Source organism: Microtus oregoni, unplaced genomic scaffold, assembly GCF_018167655.1.
Source record: "Microtus oregoni isolate MIOR12 unplaced genomic scaffold, Mior012 000018F_ref0000195, whole genome shotgun sequence".
Lineage (NCBI taxonomy): Eukaryota > Metazoa > Chordata > Mammalia > Rodentia > Cricetidae > Microtus > Microtus oregoni.
In genome coordinates, this window is record NW_024543077.1 from 14488239 (window position 1) to 14502096 (window position 13858).

At 43.2% G+C, this 13858-nt stretch overlaps 1 protein-coding gene across 1 annotated transcript in view; it reads right to left on the bottom strand.

Moving 5' to 3' along the window:
- LOC121458911 (phosphatidylcholine translocator ABCB4) overlaps positions 1-12485 on the bottom strand; it is a 53351-nt gene extending 40866 nt beyond the window's left edge. Inside the window, exons 1-6 of the mRNA XM_041668298.1 lie at positions 12465-12485; positions 12208-12293; positions 9828-9882; positions 6934-7084; positions 2066-2123; positions 1024-1215 (exon numbers count right to left, since the gene is read on the bottom strand). Coding sequence (XP_041524232.1) covers positions 1024-1215; positions 2066-2123; positions 6934-7084; positions 9828-9882; positions 12208-12287 — 536 coding nt within the window. The 5' untranslated portion in view covers positions 12288-12293; positions 12465-12485. The remainder of the gene's footprint in view (positions 1-1023; positions 1216-2065; positions 2124-6933; positions 7085-9827; positions 9883-12207; positions 12294-12464) is intronic.
- Positions 12486-13858: the final 1373 nt, after the last annotated feature.

A 13858-nucleotide genomic window follows, 5' to 3' on the forward strand; every position in this document is an offset into this window, starting at 1 on the left:
CAATCACAGAAAAGTCCTGTTCTAGGTCGAACATCATTTCTCTAAAATTAAAAAAAGTATATTCCTCTCCCTCCTTCCCTTCCCTTCCCTTCCCTTCCCCTTCCTTCCCTTCCCCTTTCTTTCTTTCTTTCTTTCTTTCTTTCTTTCTTTCTTTCCTTCTTTTCCCTCTTAACCACAGCCAGCATTTGTAACTTTATGAGCACTGTATTGATGCTAAAAGGTATTTCAGATTTTTCCTTTTAAGAGTGCTCCATTGGTAAAGTGTATACAGACATGTCAAAATCCCCAAGTCCACACATCAGGACCAACTCTTAGTTACAAGCATCTCATATACGAGGTATTCGACCTGTCCCCTTGCTTGTGTTCTCATGGTCAGTGTGACTGTAGTGTGACCATCCAAAGAAAGGAAATCTTACAGTGTTGTCATGGCTGCCGTTTCTTTCAGAGTGAAGCACGAAGGCCCTAAACGCCTTGGTCTTCTCTCTCTTCGTGACCTTACCTGTGCATGTGCCAGAATGCCCGGTGAGGAAAAGCTGATCATTTATTCCCCCTACTGGAGCAAAACACCAAAGAGACAGAGCAGCTTGCTCTGTTTGCTCATGTCCCGAGTCCCCAGGAGGACGCTTAGCATTTAACAGGCCCTCGAGTATTCGTTAAACAAGTGACGTGCCCACAGTTACTAAAGTAAGTCTTTGTAGTTAAGGCCACCACTTGCTCATCCATTCCACCGTCTTTAGGGGCTAGCACCTGCCAGGCCCGTAACAAGCTCCGTGAAAGAGAAATGCGTGTACGACACACACGCAGTCTTCAAATAGATTCACTAAATAGAGGGGGAAACAAACCCGAACATAAATGGGACATGTGACATAAGCTATAGAGGCTTCTATATGACTATCAGATATACACTCAATTTATAACTAACACGGAAAGTCATGATTTAATGTTTCAAATCGTCCTTCCCTTAGCAGTTCCCACAGAGTGCGTCATCTCTTCATGGAAATGTGGCGCCAACAACACACTTACTCTGTCAGGCGCGTATTGAGTTCAGCGGTGCCCTGGATGTCAAACCAGCCCATTTCTTGTCGGAGGATGGCATGAAAAAAGTGTTGTCTGATCTTCTTTATTTGCCGACCAGCTGCCAAAGTCCAGAACGAAACTTGGATGTAGGCAGCAATAAGGACTCCGCCACCTAGTCCTGAGTAGTAATATGCGTATCTGGAAAACAATGGGGAAGGCACCTTTGCCTGAAATACCACACAGTGATGCCTGCTGTGAGTCCCTCCAACAATGGTGGCAGTGCTCTGCTTTAAATTGGTGACAGTTTGTCCTAACTGTAGCCTGGGCTTGTGTACTTACTCTGAAAATGTCTCTACCCCTTCCACGTGGCAAACAGCACTAAGCATATGAAACATGTAAAACAGTTCTTAGTGGGAGGTTTTTCCATAAGGAAACCCCAAATCATCCTATTTTGCAGACTTTATTTTTCAAACATGAATTTTATAAGAAATTTAATAAATTCAAATTGGTTTGGAACAAAGTGTAACTAACTGGCTAACAGTTTCTTTTAAAATACTCAACTCCTTCTCAACGATCTCAAGTCTGTCTCTAATCTGACTTGACAAACTCCTTTCCATTTGCTTTCCAGACCTGCTTCAGCATGCAGAAATTCCTCGTTCATAGCTCAGAGCCATTAATATGCAGACATTGTGCTCCAGGCCTTTGAGATTTGTTAGGAAGACTGGAAGGGAGCGGAGGTCACACATGGCTCTACTGGGATCAGAGTGACCAAATGGGAAGAAAAGCTATAGATAACTGTGCTTTACTAATTTTATTAAAAGATTACCACGATTATGAACAGCATATCTTTTGCTAGGAACCACATGCAGGTAAAGGGTCATAAGCAAGCAACTTTCTTGAATCTGGGGGCTGGGACACAAACAATTGGCGGAGGTGGAGCTCGGGAAAGAACTCGGGTATTTTATATATTCTTAAAACACTGCAGTAAGAGACCATTTTTAGAGGAATCTTAAAAGGAACACACAGTGTATACATACACATAAATTACCTAGTCATTTCTTCTTCCAGAAGTCTTCCTGGATTTATCATTGACAATGAAAAATTTACTAAATAAAAACAAAAAAGAACATTTTAAAAAGAGATTATTAATAGGAATTGCTAGACTAAAAAAATCTGTTAAGAATATAACTGTGTGATGCTGCAGCCTAGTTTCTCAAAGAAAAATTTTTTTCACACCCAAGGTCTTTTGCAGTTCCCTGAAACACAGGTCTACGTGTTAAGGCACAGATGGGGGACCTGCTCTCCTGGTTCTACCCCTCCCATACACTCCTGGGCCTGCGGCCCAGCAGTTTCCTAAGGCACGTGGAAGAGCTGGTCAAAGGCAGAGGGTCACACAGCATACTGAAGGCAAAGGAGGCAAAAGGAACTGGACAGAAGGGAAACTTGGAGATTTGGTGGACACTGCTGTTTTTGGAGATTCAAAAGACTTGCTCTTGCAATTTTTATTTTTAAACTTTTTTTTTCCTACATACTTCCCAGTGACAAAAGCAGAACATTACAGACAGGGGAAATCCCAAAAGAGCGGCTCAAAAATCAGCCCCTGGATCTGCGGTAATCAGTCAGTCTTACAATACGTCTTGCTTACTAACAACAGCACTGGATATACTGGATATGTGTGTTTTAGGTAGCTGTAACTGAAAAGAACTGTACTGATTGATAAAAATGTTAACAAGACATTCCGAGTTGTCCTGTTTAAATGACAATTCCTATTCATTACAAGCCAGGTTTTGCTCTGAATACTTTACAAACATTTGTTTAACTGTCATAACAACCTTACGAGGTAAAGGATAGTTCAAAAAGTATCATGTTATGGAAAAGGAAATGGACGCAGAGAGAAATAAACATGTCCAAAGCCACACAGCAAGCAAGTAGGAATCTGTAGGCCCTTTGCTCTCACAGGGCGCTGTGCTGATGGATTTGTGTGGTGATGGCTTATTTCCATTTCAAACACACCCACGAACAAAGAAAGAAGCAGACCGTCTATTTACAGCATTTACGAAGTAGCGGGATAAAGTATCCCTGAAGCGTTGTTGCGAAAGTACCAGGGCGCTTCCCCTCCTCTGCAACCCAGGAGAGGAAGTGTTCTTTCTTCATCCTTTTGTCCTGTGCGAATGACCCAGGGGTCATGTTTTCTTGCTGTTGTGTGGCTGTGTGCCCTTCTTATCTTTCTCCAGTGGAAGATAAAAAGTTCAAATTTATTTTAAACCTAAACTATGTCGGGGTCGATCACCAGGAGTGCAGTCGGAGTGCAGTCTCCGTGAGTGCACGTCCCAGACCCTGCTGAGTCTTTGAGGAATCCTCTCACCTCACTTCTGCACAGTTGTGTGTGCCCTTCTCCATCCTGAGTGCTATGCTTGGAGTGAGAGGCAGATAAAGACTGAAGCTGTATTTGTATTTGAAGTATTTGTAGAAATCACGAGGTGTTTCTTCCCCTAAACCTAGAGATTAGGTGAAACCTTACATTTTTATCTGTTCCGATCTGTACATCAAACCTTTAAAATCTTTCCTCAAGGACAATGTAACTCAAGTGGACTCTCCCCTTCCCCTTCTAGGAAAGATGAATCTATGAGCATTTCAGTCCTACCCGCTTCTTCCTAAGAGTCACGGGCCAAGAAGGATGAAAATAGTAACAGTGGCATTAAGGAATAAAGGAAGTGTCAGCGTTATCATGTGGGACTCTCAAAGTGAACTGACACACTCTTTTCTAGATTGCTCGGGAATTTCTTTATCACATGAATTTCCCAGCATTAAAACAAATGGGTGGGGTTTGTTCAGGCAGCTTGGGTGCTGTGGACGGTTAATATAAGTCAGAGCTCAAACACATTCTTTCTTCTCTACCACGAAGCAATGCAAGAGCGTGCAAGCTGCAGCAACTTCCCCACAGAATCTTCTAGATGATTATAACCACACAGAATTGTCCTAAACAATAATAAATTCTCCTCAGATGAACTGTTTTCTATGACTCTGTTCTTAAGGTTTCGGATGAATAATGTCTGTTCACAGCGCACAACCGAGTCACTGTGAGACAGCAACCCTGTCATGAAGTGACGTCACTCTGCTGACAATGGCTTCATCCACAGTTAGCCGTTCTTGGAGCCTTTTGGAATCTAAACCTTCTTTCCGTTCTCACTCGGCTTTCAGTAAGTCTACTTCCCCAAGAGTCCAACAAAATTCTAAATAGCATACTAAAAAACACACAAAAAAAAAACAAGCAAAAGCCCTCTATGTGATTAGTTAAGACTTCAGTACTCAACCCCTGTCAATAAACACAACAATGAGCACTCTACAGTTGGAGCAAGTTCATCCATGACTTCATTTTTCTGGAAAGAGAATGAAGTCTATTGCTTCCACAACCTACAGAATGAATTACTGACTAGAAATCCGTCACTTATCGGAAACCCCCCACCACTAATCCTCCATGACAGGCAATATGACCTGTGACCATGTGACTTCAGAGTCAGGAGTCCAAACCTCAGGCTTTATAATCTGAGGATACAGTAACGGAATTGTTAACCCTCTTCAGTCCACCACTCGGTAATCTCTGGCTCATTCAATTTCCCAGAGAGACCTTGAATTTGGACCTTAGCACAAAGTACCTGCCAACTTCAAAGCCACTGAATTGCATAATTAGCTACACGGAAAACAAAGGAGCCTGCTCCAAATAAGCGAGTCGTTGAATTATTGTAGAAAAAACATAAGCAAGATTATGATACTTGGTCCAGGGGTAAATTCATTCATGGTAAGTCAGTTGTATTGTTTAAAGCTGGTTATTTAAAATAAAGGTCGTTGTAATAAAAACACATAGAATAAAATTTACCATTTTGACAATTTTAAGCTTAAAGGTGCTAAATATTCCCATATTTTTGTCCAACCAGTTTTCTGCACTGTCTAAGATCCTATGCTGGTTAAACAGTAGCTCTCCAAATCCTGCTCCCACAGTCCCTGGGGGACGACTTCATGTTTCTATGAATTTTACTATTCTAGGTAATCCATATACGTGAAGAGTGCATACAATATTCATCATTCCTCCGCTAATTTAACTTAGTATAGTATCCTCAAAGTACATTAATGCTGCGTCATGCATCAAAATCCCCCTTTAAAGGCTGCAACATTCCATCGTATGTATTGCCCACATTAATCTGATTTTTTAAACCCTAAATAGAAGACAATTTTTGGTTGATATGTTCCATTATGGGTATCACCCTGGTACATTTGTCTGTGTGCATGTGTGTGTGCGTGTGTGTGTGTGAGTGTGTGTGTAATTAACATGTAACTGATGTAGTTAATATGTAATTGTAACAGATAAAGAAATAAAAGGGAATAAATAGGAAATTCCTATCTCTTACATTTCCTTAAATACTGTTACTTTCTCTCTCTCTCTCTCTCACTCTTTCTTTCTGACAGGGTCTCTCTACTATCACTAGCTATCCTAGAACTCATTATGTAGACCAGGCTGGCCTCGAACTCACAGAGATCCACCTGCCTCTGCCTCCTGAGTGCCAGGGTTAAAGGCGTGCACCACCGCATCAAGTTCGATTTTTTTTATAAAGATATATTTTATGTTATATATACAGGTGTTTTGCCTGCATGTATATGTCTATGCATCACAAGTTTGCAGTGCCTTTGGAGGCCTCTGGCAACTGCCATGTGAGCTTTGGGATTTAAACCTGGGTCCGTAGGAGAGCAGCCAGTGCTTTTCCCCGCTGAGCCATCTTCGTGGCCTTTAAAGCTATCTTGTCCCTTTCAACTTATCTTTACAATGTTTACGTTAAGGTTTTGGGTCACTGGTTTAGCATCAGAAACCTAAACTGATTTGAAATAGTTTTTTTCCTCATAGAGAAAGCGTAATTATTTATACTGGAAGAAATACACAAGGTTATGATTATAGCTGGGATGGTAGGAAGACCTGGGTTGGAATTCTGTCCTAACACAAATAGAGTCTGGACGCTTCCACTGGCTTTCTGAAAAGCACTAGTATTTACCAGTGTTAACGTAAACATATCTTCCATATTAATCAAGCAATCACATTTTCTCTAAATCATTGGACTTATGTTTTTTAATGGCAACTAAATATGTAGTTCTCAATCAGTGGGACTGAAAATGTATATATAATGACATCTAAATGATAGTGTATATTCTACTCAGTTACATTTGCTATGAAGACTGGCTTTCCTTTACTATTATTTTATTCTATCATCTAGGTACCAATAAACTTCCCTTTGTTTTTCTCCTCCTAGACCTCCATTGTCTCTCAGAAGAACAAGCCTTTTGGGCTTAGGATAAACCATGGAACGAGTTCTAGATTAAGCTCCTTACCCTAGTGGTGTGGCTGGGACCCTCTTTAAGGTGACGTGGGCCCATGTGACGTCATTCCTTTGGATTTATGCTGAGGTCATTGCTATTTAGTAAAGTGCCTCATTCAATTCTAGTTAATCTCATTAGTTCAAACAAACAAACAAACATAGAAGATAGATATTTTAAAAATGAGAATGGCAAGAGAGAAAAAGACAAAACTCAAAAAAAAACCTACAAAAGTTACTGTATTTAAGAATTGCTGGGATATGTTTCAAACCTGTCTGACATCACCCGAGGACAGACACTGCAGAGCGATACTATAGGCCCTCTTTATTTAGCGTCAGAGTTTCCTGACATCACAATGTGCTTTTTGAGATTTGAATGAGTGCTCAAGCACTTTTACGAAAGTTTCACAACTCCCTTTGTGGTGTTTAGGGTCACCTAGATGTCTACATCAATAAATAAACAGATGACGCAGATCAAGATCAGTTTCTGCTACCTTTCACCCAGTTAAATAATACAATTTATTTTTTAAAAAGGGAGGGGTAGAGCAACAATTACCTGGCAAGGCCAAGTTCCCAGCATTATCTACAAACTTATCTGTCATTTCTCCAAAGACTATCATCATGAGGGGAAGACCTGATCCGTGAGCTATGGCCATGACGGTGCCCAGGAGCATAAACAATTTATCCTGCCAGTCAGAGTATCGGAACTGAAAAAAAAAAGAAACAAAATAAGATTCCATTTAATAATTTATGCTTTGGGAATTTTTATTTCGAGTTCTTTCTATTATCGCAGGTGCAAATGTGCTTATCAAAATCCAGATAATTATCATATTAGTTTCATGATTTATGTACATGTAAGGAAATCAATCTATTTCAACTTAATTAATGTTTAACTTGGGTGAATTATTACAATATAATCAAGGGAATAAAGAGTTGGATTCATTGAGAAATATTATTTAATCTCTCAGAGGTTGTGTGTAGTGAAATAAGGTGAGTTGAGGACAGACATTAAGTTCACAATAGTGGAGGCATAGAATATGATTTCAGCAGAATTGAAAATAGGAACAAACAGACCTTCTCAGTTTGAGGCCAGAACCCTTTGAAAGGGTAAAATTGGCCTGTAAAGGTAGTTCAGGAATGAACGGCTCATTGAAAGGTTATGGAGTATCTGTCTGTGGGTTTTAGGGGAGTCTAGCTCATGAAGAGTCTTGAAAGATGAGAGAGAAACAACTGGAAAAGAACAGGGACCATGGAGCAAGTCAGGATTGCAGGTTTGCAAAGAAAGGTGACTCACAACTACACAGAGCACAGCAGCACTCCTGGAGGCCACATTACAGGGAGGAGAGACCACTGGAACTTTGGGATTTGGTGTTACCTTTGGGCAGCAGGGTGGGTACCAATTATCACAGTGAAGTATGCAGTTCCTAATCACTGATTAAATACCACTTTGGACAACTGCAACTCTGCCTTTTTAATCTTCTCCAATTTACACCTTTTGCAAAATATGTTTGATTGACTCTTCTACGAATTTTTTTGTTCTTTCTCCTCTGTCTTCTAAACTACAGCCTTGTTGGAACATTTACGTTTTAGCTTGCTCTCAGTCTCTTGTATTATTCCTCTCCTTTTAAACTTTATACTCTGTCCATTTCCCCCAGATCTCCGTTTGGAGACGAGGAACAGTTATCTGAAAAGTACACAGTGATTCAGTGTGGTGAAGCAGCATCTTTGAGGGCGGAGGCTGAGTCACACTGGTCAATATTGAGTGGTGCTGAGTTTGGGAACACACAGTGGAGACTGAGCACGTGTGCAAACAGTTCTCAAAGAGTTTCAGTGTTCATCTGAGGCCAAGGGCAGCAGGGGCAGATTCCACCCTCAAACACACAGGGCAAGCGAGAGAACTAGCGGAAATGAAGGTTGAGAACCAGAAAGAGTTTAGAATAAAGCATGGGCAGTGACAAACATCTGGAGGAAATGTAAACAGGATCCTGACTACTACGAAAGGACCTGTGTCCTCAAGGTCTGCTGTTAGTGGTCTAAGTGAAGAGGTTAATCATGAGCATCTTCCAGCCTCCTTTCTGGGCACACAGTCAGACAGCCTGTGGTGCTTTTTAGTGCACATTGTATGACACTGAAGAGGGTTTTAATGTCTTTCATGTTAGTTGAATCAAATTTAAATTTCTAAGGTCAAATTTAACGTAAAGCAGCTTTCCTACGCAAATCTAGATTGGTCTTTTTCAACAAAACAAGGCATTTTTAATTCTACTATACCAGTTTTGTTCTGGTTTTTCCTTCCAAAATGTCTACTCAGACACAGGATAATGATTAAACTTAAATTCAGTTTAAACTAAAATTAGTAAAGGCAAACGAAATGTCCATCGCTCTGCTTTGCATCAGGTATGTTTCTTTTTTCTATAGGAAACATGTTCTAAACTGAAATTAAAATGTTTCACACTGTATTCCCCATGGCACTAAATAAAATTCTTTTTTTCTAGGCTGGTGAGACGGCTAAGTGGGTAAAAGTACTTCTCCATCAAGACTGGCAGCATGAGTTTGATCCCTGAAACCAACAGGCTTGGGAGAAGAGAACCTGTTCCCCAAAACTGTCCCTTGACTTTCACACATGTGCTGTGGCAGAGACAGCTGCACTGGACACACATCAGGCAAACACCGTAGTGGGATCTTGGGCCATTGTCCATTACAAGTCAATATGGCATAAGCACACACACGATAAAACGTAAATAAAAGTGTACTCACAGTGAAACGTTTAAAACAAAGACACAGCGTAGTGGGGGAAGAGTGTGAGCGGAGTAGGGGCCGCTGAGTGGCAGGAGAATGTATTGATGCTTTTCATCCATCTGCTTTCTAACTTGGCTTCAACTGGCACGCACTTAATCCCTTAATCCCCCCCCCCCCTCTCTCTCTCTCTCTCTCTCTCTCTGTCAAAGACTGTCTGTTTGGAACATATCACATTTACCCAAGGCAGGTAAACACTTTTCTGCCTTGACTCTCTGAGACACATTACAAATGAAAACAGATTCAATTTCTTCCAAATACATGTTGCCTTACCTTATACCCTCGGGAAATACTAGAAATGGCCTGAAGCAGAACCAGAATCCATAATCATTATGATAAATTTAGCTAATTTTTTTTTTTGGAGCAAGATGTTTCGTGAAGTCAATGAGCTTCCAGGGTGTTTCAAAAATGTTTCATTTTGTTCTGTCTCCCTATGTAGCAGTGAGCGCACAGCCAGCTTGCCCCCCTGTCTTCATCTGTCTTGTGATTCGAGGCCACTGTTTACAATAAGCCAGCCTTATAGCACGGGTGCAGCAGGAACAGTCCAGGGCTGCACAAGACAGACAGACTTAAAGGACTCGCTCGCTGGCTATTGACTCAAGCTCCTAAACCTGAAGGAAAGGCAGGATTATTCCCATTTAGTATTTCACAGCTTACCAGTGTCAATGGTCCGATTAAGTTCACTTTCTTCTTTTTATTTCTGCCTTGGTTGCTGTAAAAATATAATCGTTCGAATTTAAAACTGTTATTAACAACCAGTTGAACATAATATTAGTAGCTATGGTTTTGAATCAGAACATTTTTAAATACAAAAAGACTACCATTGCCAGGAGTATCCAGCTGCACAAATAACGGCAGCAAGGCAGCCGTCAAGTAACTGTCCAAGGTACCACAAGGACGTGGATAAATAATAAAAAAAGAGAGAAGATGAACATCTTAATAATGCTTACCAAACCATTTAAATCATTCTGTTCCTAAAGTACAAATTGACCTATAGGGAGAGAACTCTTCTGAGTGATGGAAGTAGTTTCAGGAAATACTGTTTTTCTGCATTCAAGATGCATCTAAGATCCAAACACGTCTCTCCTGTTAGGCTGGCATCCTGTGTAACCTCCCCACTTCACTTCTGTTTATGTTTGGTCCAGGGTTTTGGCAACCTGTAGCCAACATAATCATTTAAAACCCGAGCTACTTCTCTAGTCAGGAAAGAACAATTGCTGCACTTTTTCTCAGTGAAATCCAAACCTTCCTACTGGTCACTGAGTCCACCGGTTCTGTGAGTCCTGGTGAATACAACTCCCACTCCCTGCCTTACTTAGGCTGCTCAGAGAGGCAGCCTAGCTTCTCTGCTTGTTGTACCTAGCTCTGTTTTCTGGGTACCACAATCACAGCCCCAGTCGCAGGGTCTTTTTTCTCTAAAGTATTGCTGTCAGGAAGATGCTCCCCAAATACCCACGACTCCCTCTGCTCATATCCTTCCACTCTCTTTGCAATAATTGCTTCAAAATAAGACCTACCGTAACCACCCTACTTAAAACTGACGAGTACTTCTGCTGTGTTCTCCTGACTTCATTCATTTTTCTTCATGCTTGGCACCTATATGTATGAAAGAATGTGCCACAGACTATGTGCGCACCATCTTTGAAAGAAGCACATATACAATTTGCCCTACACAGCAGAAAGTGGGCTTAGCTTCCCTTGAGTGTATAATCCTTGGTATGACTAAGATTCAGTCTCATATTTAATCTTACCATCTTATAATATCAAGCTATTCTTAACTTTTGTATTTCAGTTTGAGCTGTTTCCCTCTTTCCACCCCAGGCTGTGAACTTCTCCCGAGAACTTCCCTGCTCCGTCGCCAGGGTTACTGCCCCGTTTGCAGGAGCTGCCCCTTCTTTTACTAGTCAGTGTGCTCGGCAAGTGTAACACATAAATAGCCTTCTTCATGAAAATGCCAGCTATTAATAGATTCACAGTCATCCCCAAGCTAAGTTGTCAGACAAGAAAACCACATTTTTTTTCTATTAGAAGTAACACCACCCGTAGGATTTTGTAACTCTATATGGACAAACCTAAATTTTCTGTGAATGAATGCCACGATTCTGAGAATGAACAACAGGTCAATGTCACTGTCCAAACACATTAACAGAGGGGAGTAACACTTCGGTTTGAGCATCAGATAGGCATACTTTCAGTTGGCTAATCAGATGCCTCGCAGCTGGAAGACCAACTACAGAACCTGATAAATTTGTCCCTCTAGCTGACAACCCCATGACACATATCACTTAGTTCCGGGTGGCCTAGCTTGAACTCAGAGACTGGAATAGCCTCATAAACTGTTTGAAGCTAAGGGCGAAAATGATTCACTATTCCCACAATGAAAGCGGAAACGCACACACACTTGACCGGGCTCTTCTGCCTCACAAAAGGCTGTATGCGTGCTGCATTGTGGGCTGGAGGAGGACCGAACAGAGAGGGAGGAAGAAAGGCTCATCGCAGAGGAAGCATTGCGGTTTCCCTTCTTGCACTTGGACAAAAACTGATTTGGAAGCAGAAGTTAGGGAAGAATGAGGTTGCTCTTCATCACACACACACACACACACACACACACACACACACACACACGCCACCCCCAGAGAGGGAACATGGGGAACACAGTCTACACACGGGAGTAGGGGAAGACCTGGGATATAGAAGAGAAATGAGAGCGGGGGTCCTGCTTCACTACCCTAGTTCAAGAAGCAAAGACATCAACAGCAGGTGTCTGAGGCTCAACTAGCTGTAGCCAGATGATGGTTAAAGAGAGTTATCTTCAAATGTTTACTTTATAAAAATACAACGATACAACATCATCGAATCACCCGTGCCCCAAGGAGGGGAGTTCTTTTGAAGACAACCCATTCCAAACGGAGACCGGACAACATTCAAGACCACTTAAAATTTCTTCCCAAAGGTATGAGGCATCAACCGATTTTCTCAACTTCTTTCCAGGACTCAGGTATAAAGGCAAAGCCTGTGGCTTTGTGGCCCTGTATACCTGATGCTGCCTAGTTCAAAGTCGCCCTCCACTGTCCCGGGGTGCCGCGCTGTTCCGTTCCTTGCTGCCTCAAGATCCATCTCAGCCTGGAGAGAAACCACAGCCTCAGGTCCAAGTGCACCCAGCCCAGCCCCGGGGAGAGGGGACCTCGGGCCAAAGGCTCAGAGCGGAGCGCACGGATGGGAGCCCTTCCCGGGCTGGTCCCGCTGCAGCCGCCCTCCCGCCACCCCGGGTCACCCGGCGCGGCCTCCCTTCACCTGGCCTTCGCGCGCGTGTCTGCCGCAGCGGGGTGCCGTGCAGACCTGGACTTTGCTCGTCGTGGCTCGTCCCCGCCTCCCACACGCGTCCGGAGCCAGCGACGCCCGCCTCCCGCTGCAGCGGGGGCGAGGGCCCGGGCCCGCAGGAGAGTCCCCGCAAGCCCGCTGCCTCTGCAGGCCCCAGCGCCACCAACGCGTCGCCCTCGCCGCCAGGGGCGCGCGCTGCCGCCCACCCGGGCGAGCTGCCAGCCACCCACAGCTCAGCACAAGCTGCAGCCCCGATAAGCCCACCGATATGCTTGCCTGGCAGGCCGCCGGCCCCTAAAAAGTGACTGTCACTCTTTCCCAGAGCTGACTTTTCTTTTAGAACACTTTAGGGAGGCAGTGTCTTCGGGCTCAGCAACCAGACCCAGGGAGAGCAGCAAGGCCGTCACTTCTGCAACCTCAGCTTTAGTCCATGGCACCAAACCCAAACAACATTCCGGATGCTGACGATTATGAAGGTCCGGCCCAGAATCATCACCAGACGCCTGTTGAAGAAGAGGGACACTGCTGGTGTCCCCCACAGGGGAGGGGCACGTCGCGACCCAGAACTTGAGTGATGAAAAGGATTTTGAATGGTTCCACGATTAGAAGCACATTCTTTTAGTTTTTGTTTTCACACGTGAAGAAATCGGTGCTCAGAGCAGCTAAATGCCCCCTAACGCTATATCTATAGGACTGGCACCCAAGCCAAGCCTATTGTCTGCTGTTGCCCTGGCTCTCGGCTCTTATCACAGACTTCCCTCAATGCTAAGTTGCCTCTATTCTTAGTGCCTATGTGGAGATGGTTTCCCTGTGAGTTCTCCTTACTTTCTCCCCTCTACCCAAAATGAAGGCGCTAAATCAGTTGACAAAACATCGCCACTTTCCATGCTTCAAGCAAGTGAGTTTCACACTCAAGAGCTTCATAACTTACTGTGGCTTGCGGACAATGCTTCTTTCTCTAGGCTTCAGTTTCTTAAGGGTCTGTCTCGCCTACTAGGTTATTGTCAAAGCACCTATTTTGTTTATAAAACATAGAACCTGTTAAATAAGGGGCTTGCTTTTCTCCTCGTCCAGTAGCTGGTTCATCCACTGAGCTTTGGTCTCCTGTGTGGTTATTAGCACACTAGCGTCTCACTGCTTTCCCAGATCTCCAGACAACCTTAAAGGAGTGCAGAGTGTAGGCGCTGTCACACAGAACCTGCAGGAATCTCCACTCTGCCCTTTACTGCTGTCTGGGTGGCTTATCTGCCAAGTCTCAAAATCCATTAAAATAGGGGTGTTAGTAAGACTGAAGACAACGTGTGTACAATGTCCCTCACACAGGGCCACTTAATAAACGGCAGCTGCTAGTTTGGTTAAAAGTGCAG